A 17,309-nucleotide genomic window follows, 5' to 3' on the forward strand; every position below is an offset into this window, starting at 1 on the left:
ATTTCTTACGGCAAAAATGTGTTGAGTGTAATGCTTCCTATTTTGGTTGATAAAGATGTGTTTGAGCCCAGATATGAGTCCGAAACTGCAATTACTTTTGCACCAACCTAATAGGATAGGTACACGTGATGAGCATTCCTTGTGCACTATGTACTTTGCATGTACTATAACTCATTTAATCCTCAAAGCCACTTCTTGAGACAGAGGTTATTATTATCATCCTCATTTTAACAGATGAAAAAACCCTAGGCACAGAGACGTTAAGTAATTTGTCCAAGGTCACACGGCTGACAACTGGTAGCACTGGGATCTGGCTACAGAGTTTACATTTTTTTTTTGAGACAGTGTCTCTTTTGCCCAAGCTTGAGTGCAGTGGCATGATTAAGGCTCACTGCAGCTTTGACCTCCCAGTCTCAAGCGATCCTGTCACCTCAGCCTCCTCTGTTGCTGGGACTACAGGTATGCACCATCACACCTGGCTAGTATTTTATTTTTTGTAGAGATGGGTCTTGGCATGTTGCCTAGGCTGGTCTTGAACTCCTACACACAAGCGATCTGCCTGCCTCGGTCTCTCAAAGTGTTGGGCTTACAGGCATGAGCCACCACGCCCGGCCAAGAGTTTACTCTTAATTACTAGACTCTGCTGTCCTATGCAGTATCAGACACACTAAATCTGTCCCCTTAGGCTAAAAGAGATGTTTTAAACAATGGATCAGAAATGATTTAAAAAAATTATTTTAATAGACTATTTTTTAGAGCAGTTTTGAGTGAAAACTACAGAGCATTCTCATATAACCCCAGTCCTCACAGATACATAACTTCTCCCACCATAGACATCCCTCACCAGGGTGGCACACTTGTTACCATCAATGAGCCTATATTGACACATCATTGCTACCCAAAGTTCATAGTTTACACTTGGGTTCACTCTTGGTGTTGTGCATCCTGTGGGTTTGGACAATGCATGATGACATTTATCTGCCATTGTTGTATCACACAGAGTAATTTCACTGCTCTAAAAATCCTGTGTTCTGCCTATTCACCCCTCTCTCCCTCCAGGAATGATTTTTTTTTTTAAGTTGATTAGCTAATTTAAATATTTTTACACGGTCGGGTGCGGTGGCTCACGCCTGTAATCCCAGCACTTTGAGATGCTGCAGTGGGCAGATCACCTGAGGTCGGGAGTTCGAGACCATCCTGGCCAACATGGCGAAACCCCGTCTCTACTAAAAATACAAAAATTAGCCGGGCGTGGTGGCAGGCGTCTGTAATCCCAGCTACTCGGGAGACTGAGGCAGGAGAATTGCTTGAACCCAGGAGACGGAGATTGCAGCGAGCCGAGATCACGCCATTGCACTCCAGCCTGGGAGACAAGAGTGAAACTCTGTCTCAAAAAGAAAAAAAAAATTTTTTTTTTTACACATTATGTTCTCCAACTTAAAACTTATATTCTCTCTCTCTCTCTCTCTCTTTTTTTGTCCTTTGAGACAGGGTCTCACTCTGTCACCCAGTGGTGTGATCTGCAGCCTCCTCCACCGGGGCTCAAGTGACCCTCTCACCTCAGCCTCCCAAGTAGCTGGGACTACAGGCAAGCCCGGCTGATTTTCATATTTTTTTGTCGAGATAGGGTTTCACCATGTTGCCCAGGCTGGTCTTGAACTCCTGGGCTCAAGTGATCCACCTGCCTCAGCTTCCCAAAGTGCTGGGATTACAGGTGTGAGCCACCGTGCCCAGCCAACTTTTACACTCTTAAACTTTTCATATCCTTTCTGATCTTTTATTTAATGCAAACAGTCTTTGTAATAGACATGCACCTTTTAAATAAAATGTTACCTCATTTATAATAACTTATGACAATAATTCTAGGAATGTCACCTAATAAAAACCATCTATTCTAGAGAACTTCTAAATTATATTAAAACATTAAAAAGCCTTAATACTTGAGATTTGATATCAACAAATCAGATAACAAACTACATATGCTTATTTCAAAGAAAGACCTAAAGCTTATAGGAAATGACCTGAAAGAGTAACTGTGGGGAAAAAATCCTAAATTGAATTGAATGAACCAGATTAGATAAAATATAGGCAAAGAAAAGATAATATCTTAAAAATGGATGATTGAAAATGCTTTCATCATTATATGACTTTTCATTAAAAGATCTCTAAATATGTTATTTATAACATATTGTTTATAGGTGAACATTTATCTCACATCTACATACATTAAAAACCATGGAATCCAAATTTTCTAATCTGTGTAGAAATCTTCCAAATTAACAGTTGAAAAGGGTTTTAAACTTGTTTCATGAAATATACAAATACAATACCTTTGTATTTGCAAGAATAATTGATCAATCTCAGGGAGAATAGACATTTAATAGTGTAATTTCAGTAGAGATGACTACTTAGTTAATGGTGGCATTAAAAATTACCTAACGTGGCCGGGCGCGGTGGCTCAAGCCTGTAATCCCAGCACTTTGGGAGGCCGAGGCGGGCGGATCACGAGGTCAGGAGATCGAGACCATCCTGGCTGACACGGTGAAACCCCGTCTCTACTAAAAAATACAAAAAACTAGCCGGGCGAGGTGGCGGGCGCCTGTAGTCCCAGCTACTGGGGAGGCTGAGGCAGGAGAATTGCGTGAACCCGGGAGGCGGAGCCTGCAGTGAGCTGAGATCCGGCCACTGCACTCCAGCCTGGGCGGCAGAGCGAGACTCCGTCTCAAAAAAAAAAAAACAAAAAAAAAACAAAATTACCTAACGTAGATGACAGATTGATGGGTGCAACAAACCACCATGGCATGTGTATTCCTATGTAACAAAACTGCACGTTCTGCACATAGACCCCAGAATTTAAAATATAATAAAAATAAAATTAATAAAATAAATAAATAAATGAATGTCCTGGCCAGGCACACGGTGGCTCACACCTATAAGCCAGCACTTTGGGAGGCCAAGGCGGGTGGATTACCTGAAGTTAGGTGATCTTAGGTGACGTCAGCCTGGCCAACATGGTGAAACCCCACCTCTACTAAAAATACAAAAAAATTAGGTGGGCGTGGTGGTGGCTGCCTGTAATCTCAGCTACTCGGGAGGCTGAGGCAAGAGAATCACTTGAACCCAAGAGACAGAGGTTGCAGCGAGCTGAGAACGCACCATTGCACTCCAGCCTTGGCAACAAGAGCGAAACTCTGTCTTAAAAAAAAAAAAAAAGAAAGAAAGAAAGAAAGAAAAATGTCCTGATTGACTCAGCATGACATGAAGCACATCTATGGAAGCAGAAAATCTTTCTGAGTCACCTTTCATATGAAAGCAATTAAGATTCCACATCAAACATAAACTGAATGTCTCACTGCATTGTGAAGTGGGACACTGAGATTTGTTTTCCTTAAGCATTCTTTAATAAGTGAGAACAAACGTTTTGGGACCTCCAAAGAATATGAAATCTATTTTTAAAAACTATTTTTTAATCTTTATCTCAAACTTTAAATTTCTATTTTGTGTATTTTCTTTTTATTTCTTTTCTTTTTTTTTTTTTTCTTGTGAGATGGGGTCTCACTCTGTCACCCAGGCTGGAGTACAATCATGGCTTACTGCAGCCTTCACTTCCCATGCTCAAGTGATCCTCCCACTCAGCCTCCTGAGTAGCTGGGACTACAGGCGTGCACCACCAAGCCCGGCTAATTTTTGTATTTTTTGTAGAGACAGGGTTTCACCATGTTGCTCAGGCCGGTCTTGAACTCCTGGGTTCAACTGATCCTCTGACCTTGACCTCCCAAAGTGCTGGGATTACAGACATGAATCTCTGTGCGTGGACTGTTTATTTGGTATATTTTCATAATACACAGGCATGTTTGTATAGTAGTGTAATTAAATATAGATGGTGTGTTTATTTTAAAAATTGATATGGGTACATAATAAAAAAATGTTTAGAGACCATTGCATTGGAGGATCTTGTGCCTGGATGGATTTGACTTTTCTTCTTTTTTTCATGTTATTGAATATTACTATGCCAAGGGCTTAAGTTGACATAGCAAATATGAAGAATATAGCAATAATATTATCAAAATATGTAATAGAATGGATAAAAATATTAAAGCATAGCACACATAGTATTACTTTTTAAAATTTTTACTTTAGTATACATATTACGTATACATGCAGATACACATATATACTTGTGTATGTGTACATACGTGTATAGGATCCTGATATAAGGTGCATTTTTTACTGTGGCTTTTTGGGAAGAAATTCTGGAAGCCATTGCCCTAGAATATCAGAGCACCAAGCATACATTGTGTATCAGAAGGAGCATCAAATTTGGTATTGAATGGGATCAGTTCCTAATTCGCTCCTGTGTATAAGAGCAGAGTGATGGCAGGCACGGTCCTCACTCACCAGCACAGTGACCCCCAGCGGCAGGCACTCAAAGTTTTGTTCAATTGATATGAGTTGATTTGATCTGGACAGGGTGGCTTGCTTGCTTGTTTATTTATTCACCTAATATTAACTAAGCAATTCCTTTGGGTCAGGAATACAGTGTCACACAGACATGGTTTCTTATCTTGAGAAACTTACAGTCTAGTGGAAAGGACAACAGTCAAGCAGAAACAAATGTAAAAAATCGTATGATTATAAATGTAATACGCCCCATGGGGGAAAAGCAGAACTTGCTGATAGAGCGTATCAAAGGGGCAGACCCTAGTCTGAGGCACAGGGAGGGTGTCCACAAGCAGTGACACCGCAATTGAGGTCTGAAGGGTGAGTAGTATTTGCTGGGCACGGGGCTGTGGGCAAGAGCCTTCCAGGGAGGAGAAACAAGCGCAAAGATCCCATGGCAAGAGGGAGCTTGAGATGTTTGAGGAATAAAGAGAAGCTGAGTGGCGGAAGCAGGCAAGAGCAGAGGCAATGGTCCCAGCGTAGGATTGGATAGGAGCATGTGGGGTTTTGTTGGATATGTTAAGGATTTTGCTATATTTTATTTTATTTTATTTTTGAGACAGGGTCTCATTCTATCGCCCAGGCTAGAGTGTGATGGCACGATCACAGTTCACTGCAGCCTCAGCCTTCTGGGGTCAGGTGAAGGGATTCTGCTCTTTAGTAAGAAAAGCAGGTGTCATTAAAAGATCACCCTAGCTCCTCTGAGCAGGATGGACTGGTGAGGACCAGAGGGGAGCCTGGGAGGCTACAGAGGAGGCCTGACAGTGGCCGAGGTAAGAAATGGTGGTGGCTTGAGCAGGATGGCCTCAACTCAGATGGCGAAAAGCAGAGAGAGGTATGAAGGGCCTCCATCTGCCATAAGCAACTATAACCTTGTGTTTTGCAATGGTTCAGCTTTCAAGGAGCTTCTGGTCCTGGATACACCAAAGGCGTGACTTCCTCAGGACCTCTACTTGCAGTGCTCCCTCTGCCCGGACACGCTCCCTGCTCCTTCCCACGGGGATCACTTCTCCCCATCCTTTAGGTTTCAGCCTAAATTTCACCTCAAAGGCCTGTCTTCCCCACACTCTCTGAAAGGGTCCCATTTAAAAACGTCGATCACTGTTTCCTTCATAGCATTACTACAACTCATAATTATTTTATTTCATTTACTTTCCTTTATTTTTCTACCTGTACCCCATTAAAATATATTATGAGCACAGAAAATAAAGTGTCTTGCTAAATGTTGTGTCCCCAGTTACTGTCCCCAGCAATTTGAATAACCCTCAGGGATTCCCACATCACAGTTTCAGAAACTATATTAAAAGTTAAATGCTGTGACTTTAAGAGTTCATTCAGCCTTGATGTGATTTTAAACAGAAATGCAAACATGGACCCTGAAATCAAGAAACATCAAAATGGAAAGGGAAAACATAAAGTCTCCTGGACAAGCCCTAGATCCCCCTAAGAATGGTCTGTCAATTCTTTGGAGTCTCCAAATCCCAGTTTGAGAAACAGTAGCCCAGGTGGTCTCTAGTGAGCTTCTCAGTTAGAAGATTCTGTGTTTCATCTACTCTATAGGCTGGTAAGTTTCAATCAGAGGATGTACTGTAAGAATGTAGGTTATTACTTCTATATGGCCTCAGTGAATAATGTGCACAGGCCACTAAAGAAAATATAAGCACTAATTTTAAAAGTGCACAAATGTTATTATTCCATATCCTTAGCAATCCAATGTAAAACCAAATAATTTTGTAGAGTCTCTATTATTCTGTAAGTCTAGTGCTGGTACTGAAGTGGACCGAGAATAAGTAGAATATGGGCCCTGCACTGAAGAGGCTTTTACTATTCTTTTACTTCCTTTTATTACGCTTATGTACTTGAAATAAAGCAGAACCAAAATCTATTTGGGACAAAATTTTTCACCCATTTATGGGATGTTCATCCATTGCGTTATTTAGCTGTAGAACAGTCCTACTGGGTAAAAACTGTGCCAGGTGCTGGCTATTATGTGAAACAACATCATCAGGAGGAAAAACCCAGAGAGTAGCTTGGCATTACCAAACAAAATACCAGAAAAAAATTTAAAGAAAACAGTAATATTTGGCAAAATCATTTGAGTTTCCACTATGGAGTAGAATATGATGCCTTTCTCTTGAATCTTTGTAGATTCCTGGTTTTATGCTGCTGAAATTCTGATCTAAGTTATGAGTCGCTGTCTCTGCATGGCGGCAGGAAGTGGCATTTGGAACAAGCAACTTACGGTTCCAGAACGGGGCTGTCTGCCAGTGGTTGTTGTCGTGCGTGAAACAAGTAAGGCCAGGCAGGCTGCACTCTTCCCCCTTCCTCTGCCGTCTCTTCTCCTTCCTCTCCTTCTTCCTCCTACGGTTCTCCTTGAAAAGTTGCAGTTTGCTATCGACTTCCTGAGCAGCCTCCCTGTTCCAAGAGAAGGCATTTTTTTTTTGAGTGTTCAGAAGGCACTTTCTCAATTAAAAGTAGGCTTGTTGCTGTGAGTCTTGCAAGAATATTTAGATGCTTGATAAGAGATAATGGACGACCTTCAATTTGTATAGACGGACTTAAAATAGAATCAGGAATAGTGAAGATAGGCTGGGCACAGTGGCTTGCACCTGTAATCCCAGCACTTTGGGAGGCTGAGGAGAGCGGATCACCTGAGGTCACGAGTTTGAGATCAGCTTGGCCAACATGGTGAAACCCTGTCTCTGCTAAAAATATAAAAATTAGCCGGATGTGGTGACGCACAACTGTAGTCCCAGCTACTAGGGGATGAGGCACAAGAATCTCTTGAACTCAGAAAGTGGAGGTTGTAGTGAGCCAAGATTGCACCACTGCACTAAAGCCTGGGCAACAGGGTGAGACTCTGTCTCAAAAAAAAAAAAAAAAAAAAAAAAAGAGAAAGGAATACTGAAGGCAAATGAATTCAGTGACAGCTTCTTGGGACCTTATTGAACCTAAGAGGACCAACATTTTCCTCTTCCTGTGCATGGAAACATTGATGGAAATAAATGTCAATGTGAATGAGAGGATCCTGCTAGCCACACTCTTTGGACAAATGGCTTATTTTTTTTGGCAGCCAAGTACCAATCAGCCATTGAGTTAAAGGTTAGTTGAAATAGATGGCTTGGATTAAAAGGTTTAAAAAATTCTTTGACAAATTCTACTAAACAAGTTTAGATAGCCTTTATTTTTAGAATTATTATTTATTTATTTTTTTATATAAAAAGCTTAAACTTTGTTGAGGTTTAAATACTAAATCTCCTGCACGTGCAAATTTTGCTATTATTTAAAAACATTTATGTTTCTTCCCACTTTCACAATTCAGCACTGTTCCAGGCTACTCTATAGAACACCGACAGCACTGAGAGAGTCTGTAACCCTCAAGCACTCTCCACAGAAACCAGTGCATGGAGTAAAATCTAGTTACTGGTCCTATCTGCCAGGTAGGGAGCACTCACAGAATGACAGTGGAGTTTAGCATGGCTCCCCGACAAAGGATGCCAAGAGCACTGCTACGGTCCCTTGGTGAGGTGGGGCTTTGCTTTCAACTTCATGAGCTAGGTGCCCTCCTGGATGGGTCTACTTCTTCTGAAGCGGCACTGCGGGGAACACAGGGGTCCCTCCAGCCTCTTCGAAGGGCCAAGTGGACACTCATTGACTTCCAGCAAATGTGGAAAACAGAGAGTTACTTACTTGAATGGGTGAAGATGGCTCTTTATTTTCTCTTGCTTTTTTACACCTTTCTCTTTATTGTAATAGCTGCAGGTGAGAAGATTAAAAAGTGAGCCTTCATAACCTTGCATTGGATCAAAGTGTTCATTTTATAAAAAGAAAGCAAAATAGAAAGAAGGAAGGCAGTTATGTTGTAAGTATTTTAGCTGAATGGGATCTTTTACTTCCTGCTTAAGTTTAAGCATATTTAATTTGACTTAAATAGCTTAGGTTATCATACTCTATGACAATACATTCTATAGGTAAAAGAGAAAAATGAGCCCAGTGCTAATGCCTCTGGCTTGTGTAAAAATGAATTTGGCAAGTGGAGCATGGATGGAAACAAGCTCACCTTTGTTTACTGCAGCTGCATTCCTCAGGCTTCCTTCTCTTCAGATGTCCTCTCACTTCTCTTAAATTCTTAATTTTATCTTGCAGAGCTTCAATCTGGAAAACATGTTTTCAAGCAATTACATGTTAAGATCAGGATTTTCTTTACAAAGTACTTTTCTTTTCACCTTGTTTTCTCTGTTCTGTAATAATAGCTATTCATCTGAGATGATACTTAACATAGAAACAAACCGGGCATAAAATATGTCTATATAGACTCTATATTCCAACCCATGTGTTATAGATAAACAGTAGCAGATTCCTCATTTATAACGGAATCTTTTTCTCACAGAGATTTCAAAAGGCCATGGAGTCAGTTCCCAGTCTCTTCTCACACTCTATATTGTTTTCAGTAGGACTACCATTAAATCACTGGAGAAAGACAAATAACTTTGTTTCGTATTTTTCACATAATTATAGATGATGTGTATCCATGGTATGTCCCACCAGGCACTGCAGGGCTGGCAGGCTGAGTGTGAGTCTGGAATATATCTGACAGTCACACAGCCACGGCTAACCTCTTTGTCAATGTATGCCTTATGGTCCTTCCACGCTCTGGCTGAGTGGTACAGTTCTCTCTCACAATGGATCGTGTCATTGGGAAGAATAAAACACCTGCAAAACAAACCAAAACCATGTCAAATAGGTTTATATTCTAACAGTAGAAAACACTCAAGATCGCAAAAAGAACTTTTAATCCTCAAAACCCTTAATGTTGACACAGGCAGTAACTGTTGAGCTGATCCAAGACCAGCATCAATGGGAATATGTTCTAGCCACCAGTGAGGACAAAATGTCACATGGGTGGATGGTGTCACAGCTCTGTGACTAAGATCATCCCTATGACCACTTTTCAAGGCAGTTCTGAATACTCACAACCCCATGAACAGGACGCCACCAGAAAACTCAAGTTCAAATAGATATAGAACAAAAGGGAGGACCTTTCACATCACAATGCAAATGGCTTATTTGAAGAAAGGCAGATTCAGAAGGGCAGTATTCATTCCACTCATTTTGTTAAAAAGAGAGTGCCCTAAGTACTCCACTGAGTTTTGAAGTAAAGATACAGCCCCAAGGATAGACAGCAGGTGGGATGTGGGGTTAAGCAATAATGTAAGAGAAATGCATTCTGGTCTAAACCCCTTAGTTTGTAACTGTACCAACTTCAGGCACTAGGAGGCCAGAACTTCAGAGATAAAAATCCTGGCAGAGTGCACAGTGCCCCATCTCGCCAAAGTGATACAATTAGGGAGAAAACAAAGATCTTGCTAATAAATTCAGAAAGAAAACATTTCCTAATCAAGAGAGTAAGTAGACTTTGGAAGGAGCCAAAGAACAAAGTGAGTTCATTAAACCTATGAGGGAATCATCTCCCTTCCCCATCTCCATGACTTCCAAGGCCCTCTCTGTGATCTGGAATGGTTAGATATTTGTATGTCTTACATCCATTCGTAACCTACATCATCTTTCTGGAAGTGTCTCTGGGACTCACTGTCTTCCCTTGGACTGTGTTTCATTTCTGAGGCTGTGACCACAACTGCTCCAAGTGACAGTGATCGTGCAACATGGAAGAACTTCCAGCCTCTGAAATTGTTTCCATCTGTTTTCTAGATGCCTGCAAAGGTAACTGCTTAGGCTCATGAACTCCATGCCTGCTAAGTCAAGATGTGATGGAATTACTCTGGCTGGATTCCTAGCTGATCAGCCTTAATGTGAATTACTCTGGCTGGATTCCTAGCTGATCAGTCTTAATGTGAAATCAAACCCAAAGCACGCTTGTCAAAGCCTATGATTGTGTGGACTCATTGTTTCTCTAACCCTCAGTTGCTACGTAGGCCAGCCCTCAGGCACCGTATTGCCAAGTGATACTGCTTTTTTGCCAAGTGCAAAATGGTGATAATATGGTGTGTTGTGGTAGTAATTCTGAACTCAACCCTAGTCAACAAATAAAGTCTTCTTACTTGTGTGTCACTCGGACAGTGGTAGGTGGGCCCACGGCGTTGCTGCTATCTGCCAGCATCCCGCCCCTGTTGCCACCACTGGAAGCCTGGAGATCTCTTGGCCCCTTGTGGCCTTCATCATGACGCTTAGCAATGTTTCTTGGTTGCAACACCTGTAATTCTTCTTCTTCCAGATTTATGTCATATATTTCGCCTTCAAATTCGACGGATAAAGAACGTGTCTGCCGAGTATGGACAAATCTGGGCTTGTACTCTAGAAGTAAGGGAAGATACATTACTATGGACGTCCTGATGTAGCTTACAAGGGAAGAAAGTGATCACCTGGTCCAGGAAGGATCCTGGAGAGGAGAAAGCAGTCCATGCTTCATTGCTGAGCGGCATCGTGGTGCCTGCAATTCACGGAGGCAGAGGTTGGATTCTTGTCCTGGCAGTGCCAGGCAATGGCGGTGTGATGGATGACATACTTCTCTGGGCCTCCAGCCCTTCATCTGTCAAGTAGGGGGTTGGTCCAGGTGATTTCTAGGATCCTTTTTACTCGTGGCAGGCTGTGAACTTCTACATTTGGTTTTCAATGTGAACTGCTCAGGCTATTTTTTTTGGATAAAACCATATTCCCAATTACGGTATTAATAATAATGGCTATCCTTTATTGAGCTTTTGCTATATATTATATACTTCCTATTTATCTCTAATCCAGAGTCTTGAAAGACAGGTATTATTATAAAAACCCTTACATACAAAAACATCAGATTATCAATGCAGGTTCATCCTTATTTTATGGATGAGAAAACTGAAGTTTTGAATGTCACATGCATTTTGCAAGCTTATGGAGCTAGGATTATAATCTCTCAGACTATGAAGTCTTAGCACTACATTGGGCTGCTTTTTCAAAAAGGCAAATGCTCTAGACAACTTCTATTTGCACAAATAGTAGAGGATTACTCTAAGAAGAATTAAATTTTGCTAATGCTTTCATCAGTCAACTCACTTTTATACCTGGCAGAGGAGGGTTAAGGCAGGGGGTGGGCGGGCAGGGATGGGGAGAGGGCAGCATGCTTTCTGGTGACTATGAACCTTTTCAAGAGCTCATGTGTACCAGATAAGAACTTCAATGTGCAAACACTGGATGCTCTTAGCTCTGTAGCAGCATATTCATCTGGCCTTATCTCATTAGCCTAACACAGAAAGAAGTGGGGCATACTGGCTGTGGAATCAGAATTGTCATGCTTCTGAGACAGCTCTCAGCAGAATCCTGCAGTTTCCAGATCAGGGAGCAACCTCCGTGACAGTAGGGGGGTCAATAAGAGTGCTTACGAGTTCCATCCTTGCAGAAAGGGTGAAAACCGACTCCTGTTGTCAAATACACAAGATTCCATACAGTTTGAAAGAGCTGCCCTAGACCTGTGTTTGGGCCTAATACTGAAAAATCAATGTGCTTTACGCTCAGTGCCTGGGAAACAAGGTCGAACTTTCTGGAAAAGAAGAGGGCACACTTTCTTCTAAGCTGAATGTTGCTAATCAGCTTCTGAAAAAGGAGCGTGCCAGGGGTCCTAGTTCCTTATTCATTTTTTTTTTTTTTTTTTTTGAGACAGAGTCTCACTCTGTCAATCAGGCTGGAGTACAGTGGTGCGATCTCGGCTCACTGCCACCTCTGCATCCCAGGTTCAAATGATTCTCCTACCTCAGCTTCCCGAGAAGGAGCTGGGATTACAGGCATGTGCTACCATGCCCAGCTAATTTTTTTGAGATGAGGTTTCACCAGGTTGGTCAGGCTGGTCTCGAACCCCTGAACTCAAATGATCTGCCTGCCTTGGCCTCCCAAAGTGCTGGGATTACGGGCATGAGTCACCGTGCCTGGCCTTATTGATTTTCAGAAATTTGATATCCTTGTGTGAGTTATTAGACCTGGAATTTTTCTCTCAGGGAAGAAAAAAAATCTCCCAAAGATTCTTAGTATTTTGGCTTATGGATTCCTTTAAAATTTGTTAAAAGTTGTTGACATGGAAACAAATGTCCATATACACATGGAAAACACTTAACAATTTTGGATGAAATATCAGGGCAAACGGCCCTAAAGCCCATATTGCGGAGTCTACAATAAAAATGCATGTTCTCAAGGCTTCCATTGTTCTAGTGTATGATTTGATTCCCAAATCTTTGACATAGAATTTAATTTACTTAAGTTGCTTCTTTCCAAACCATTATAGAAAGAAATCACCAAAAAATTGTCATTTTTCATGTTACTCCACTAGGTGGTACTAGATTCATTCTTTCGTGGAAGGTGTCAGTCTGTGGATTTTCACATTTATGTAATCATAGGTTTCTCATAGCTGCCTCATCGAGGTTTTAGTAAGAAGATGCTAGGAAGTGCTTTTCAAACTGAATTCAACTAGTTTGTCCCTGCCAGTCAACAAGATCCAACGATTTGACGGAATTAAAAAATACATATATTGTCGTAAAACAGAGATTAAAATATATGCCTTAAAAAAGTGGTTATGCTTTTCCTCTTAAAATTAAGTGCATACACACTGAAACCTTGTGTTTACTATTTTTTAAAAGCAACTTAAGGCAGACAAATCAGGACGTTGGCATTGCGGTAAAATAAAATGGACTTAAACTATATTCTTTACCTTTTGGAATAGCCATTTTATAAACTCTTTTATGTGTGCATATGTTTCACTTCTGGTGCTTTTACAAACTATATTTTCATTCTATGCTTAAGTGAAAATGTTTGCAAAGCAAAATGTCACATTAATCTTAGCTTTCTTATTTTAAATAGAGCAACGATGTGCTTTTAGCCTGAAAACGATGCATTGATAATATCTAAAATGTAGAAGGAGCAACCCTTTCGTCTCTCTCTTGTTTATTACCACAGGCCTACGCCACCATCGAGATGGTCACAAAAGCGTGGCTTACTTGGAGTCCCCTGGTTTCTCAAGAATTGCCGTTGACTCTTTCTTTGGCTTCCGCTGGCACGGTAACCAGACTCCCTACAACTGCACTCTTTGTCTCTGTCATGGAAGCCGCGAGCGTAGAGGTTCCGCGTGCTCTGCCGGACTGTGAGCAGGTCACTGGGTCCTTTACACTTGTGAATTCGAAGCTTGCCAGATGTATCCTCAATGCATTGCCACTTCTGCAAAAGCCAACGTGAAAGCAGTTTACCGATTCTGCTCCAGGTGTTATTAATTAAGAGCCACTCCCTTAGTTTTTTTTTTTTTTTCTTTTTTTTAGAAGCACTGGCAATATCTTTCAGGAGAGTGAATGAAGAAAGGCAAGCTTTTAAGTGACCCCGTAATAACTCGACTCTCAGTTATTTCTTTCACTGTAGGCAAATGCAGATGACAACGAAATCATTGGAAATCAAACTACCTCAATGACACTAGAGCCAAAAACTGATATATGAATCCTCAGCACGCAGACTAAACAGTCTTGAATGAAACATGTAAAAGCTGTTAGTTCACCAAGACACACAGAGCAGCTGTCAGGACTGCTTTCACCAGACCCCTCTTGCTCTGGAAAAACAAACTTGGCCGCTTTGTTCTCCGCTCCTGAATTTCTAATGTGAGCCAGGGAAGAGTGGCACATGAGGAAGACAGAGTTGAGTTTAATTGGAGCCCATCATGGGGCGAGTCGACTCTCACAGACACCAGACATTAGCAAACTTGTCAGGCTTTCTTTTGTGCCTTTTCTTATCCTTCTAAGAACATTGTGATATGGACAGCAGACAGGGAAACACTGGGTAGAAGAAGGTAGTTTCCTGGCAAAGGCCCCACCCTCAAGCCTGGGGACCTACGGCCCTAAATGGGGACAGGCATTCCTGCTTTTGTACCCCAAAAGTTGTTTATGGCCTGCCATGTGCCCATATAAACCCTGAAACCCAGGCTCCAGAAGCAGACAAGGAGATGAGGAGACAAGCAGATGAATGGTGGAACAAGGTGGCAGAGAAAGACAAAAGAGGAGGAATGTCTGAACACTGAGAGGAGCTTGGCTGGGGGTGGTCGGAGAGGAGTGTGGCTGTCCAGTGGCCAAACTGGGGAAGATCATCTTCCCACTCCATCCCCGCTTCTGGCTCCCCATCCGTCCTACTGAGAGCCACCTCCACCACTCAGTAAAATCCTGCATTCGTCCTTCAAGCCCGTGCGTGACCTGATTCTTCCAGGAGCTAGGCAAGAGCTTGGAATACAGAAAGCTGTCATATTGGTGGCCCTCTGCCCTTGTCAAAAGGCAGAGGGTCCATTGAGCTGGTTAACAATCTGTCTGCAGATGGCAAGGCTAAAAGAGCATTGTAACACTGGGGCCATAGGCGCCTGCCCCTAGATACTACTGCAGGGCTGGAGCCCAAAGGACGTGCCCTGGTTCCTGTACCTGCCTATCTGTGTGCTCCCCCTCTCATCAGGGGTTCGAACAGTGGTGGTGACCGAGCAGGTGTGCCACACCCCTGTTGCACATCCGGTGAAGGGGATCAGGGAACTCTCCAGTTTCAACTGCACACTCAGCAGAGAGTGGGCATGCTCCTATGTGAGACAGAGTTCACTTTCCAACAGACACATACGGCGAGCTTGCACTGACTTTTCTAGACTGAGCTTTCTAACATGCCTGCCACAGATGCTGCAGGCTTGCGTCCGAGTAAATATGACACTGCCTCCGGACTAAGTGTCCTTGCACTTACTGAATCTCATCCTGGCTGAAATAATAGCTTTTCACCCTGGGGGTCATTTCCTGGGATCCTCCACATCTTACTTAAAGACTGAGTAACTTCTTTTACATTTTATTTTCCCCCTTCTCCCTACAAAATTAATTTGGGAGGAGGGAAGAATATTTAATTTTAATTGGCCACAGTTGTCACAGAGTTAAAATATAGTGTTATCAAACTTTTGTCTTTTTTCCTTTCCACATCGGTCTATCAGTTGTGTACTATTATCTACTGAAACTTCTCTTTATCCTTCATTGTTTTTGTTCATATCTAAAGAGTGAGAAGCTCTTCTTTAAATGGGTGCATTTCTAACCTATGGACAGCACAATACTATCTGCACTGTAAAAGTACGTTTTTTTGTGCCACATATATTTTCAAATATATTCAAATAAATAATTATTAAATAAAAGATGTTCTTTCATGCATCATTTAAAAGATCTCGTATCCCCCTCTTGTACCAGTACCATATCTGGGGTGACATCTTTGTTGCAAAGTGTCCTACTGCAAGGCAAAGTTTGGTCAAAGGTCCCAGACGGCCTTGCAGATAACTGACACTCATGTACAAAGTGACATGCAGTTATTCACAATGAACCAAGATGCAGAGCCATGATTTGTTTTCTCCTAAGGGAGTTGTATGTCTTCAATATATGTTGAATTATCAGAGCTGCGTTTTGGCTTCTACTATAAAATCCCCAAATCCTGGAGATACAGGGCTTCTTCTATGATTTTGCTTTAGCCCTTTATACTCTTGGTACTACTGAATTTGGTTGTTTCAAGCCATATCAGGGTACAACCTTCTTTTGTGGATTGGTTAGAATGTCTTGAATGTTTAACATCTTCATCCACAGAAGCAGGAGCTCAAGGGACAGACAGGCAACTAATGAGTCATCCCTCAGGATCCACTGAGAATTGGGTCCAGGATGCCCTGCAGATACCCAAATCCATGAATGCTCAAGTCTATGATATAAAATATAGTATTTCTATATAACCTACATACACACTCTTGTATACTTTATCTCTACGTTAACTATAATACCTAATATAATAAAATGCTATATAAATAGTAGTTATTCTGTATTGTTTAGGGAATAATGACAGGAAAAAAAGTTTATGCAGGTTCAGTATAGATGAAATCATCTTTTCTTTTTTGATTCTTTCAATCTGCAGTTGGTTGAACCCACGGATGTAGAACCCATGGATACAGAGGGCGGATTTTACTTACAAAGCCGCAAAACGGCAACACAAACAAGAACAGCCTAAGGACTAAGTTAGAGATGATTTAACTTAAAAATTGTGAAGTCAACTTAATTAAACACAGGAAGTTAGATCGGATGAGTGGTACTCAAATTTGGCTGGACATTGGGACTTTCAGAAGCTCCCCAGATGATTCTAATGTGCAGTTGGAGTTCAGGCCACTGCTTTACATTAGCAACTGCTTACTGGACAGTTTTGCAGCTGGATTCCATGGGGAAGGCAGGAGGGATATATTTAAGTCTAAGTAGCTCAGATGCATGGGTCTTTGAGAGGGATGCATGTAATTGGTGGGAGTGGCGTGTGCAAAGGAAGCTGTGTCTAGAAATGGACTGATGTAAGCAGATCAGAAAATGACTCCAGTTGGATGAATGAATACTATCGGTGCACCTATGCTTTCAGGACTATGTGCTTTATTTAAGTGAAACCAGTTATCCTTGGGCTCTCTCCACAGTTAGTTGGTAAGTGACAGAATTTTGACTTAGCTGAAAACTGCGTGCGGCCTGTTCCATGATTCTGCCATTTAATGCGGACATCAGTGGTTTCCACGCCTGGGTTTTTGGCACTCACAGACCCAATTATAGCATTCATGGCTATCCAATTAGCTTGAGGATGTGCCATGAAATGATCAAAAAAGTTCTCAGAGCTGGGCACGGTGGCTCAAACCTATAATCCCAGTACATCAGGAGGCCATGGCAGGTGGACTGCTTGAGTCCAGGAGTTTGAGAACAGCCTGGGCAACATGGTGAAACCCTGTCTCTACAAAAAAAATATATATATGTATATAGCTAAGCATGCTGGCACATGCCTGTGGTCCCAGCTACAAGGAGGGAGGCTGAGGTGCGAGGATCACTTGAGCCCAGGAG

At 41.9% G+C, this 17,309-nt stretch overlaps 1 protein-coding gene across 9 annotated transcripts in view; it reads right to left on the reverse strand.

The window, feature by feature from the left end:
- LOC105483613 (sulfatase 1) overlaps positions 1–17,309 on the reverse strand; it is a 193,325-nt gene that overhangs the window by 24,428 nt on the left and 151,588 nt on the right. For all 9 annotated transcript variants that reach the window (XM_011744576.2, XM_011744580.3, XM_071068132.1 and 6 more), the window contains 6 exons: positions 13,416–13,632; positions 10,500–10,752; positions 9,057–9,153; positions 8,501–8,595; positions 8,131–8,196; positions 6,683–6,855 (listed from right to left, as the gene is read on the reverse strand). In XM_011744576.2, coding sequence (XP_011742878.2) covers positions 6,683–6,855; positions 8,131–8,196; positions 8,501–8,595; positions 9,057–9,153; positions 10,500–10,752; positions 13,416–13,632 — 901 coding nt within the window. The remainder of the gene's footprint in view (positions 1–6,682; positions 6,856–8,130; positions 8,197–8,500; positions 8,596–9,056; positions 9,154–10,499; positions 10,753–13,415; positions 13,633–17,309) is intronic.

The sequence above is a fragment of the Macaca nemestrina genome, chromosome 8 (assembly GCF_043159975.1).
Source record: "Macaca nemestrina isolate mMacNem1 chromosome 8, mMacNem.hap1, whole genome shotgun sequence".
NCBI classification, from domain to species: Eukaryota; Metazoa; Chordata; class Mammalia; order Primates; family Cercopithecidae; genus Macaca; species Macaca nemestrina.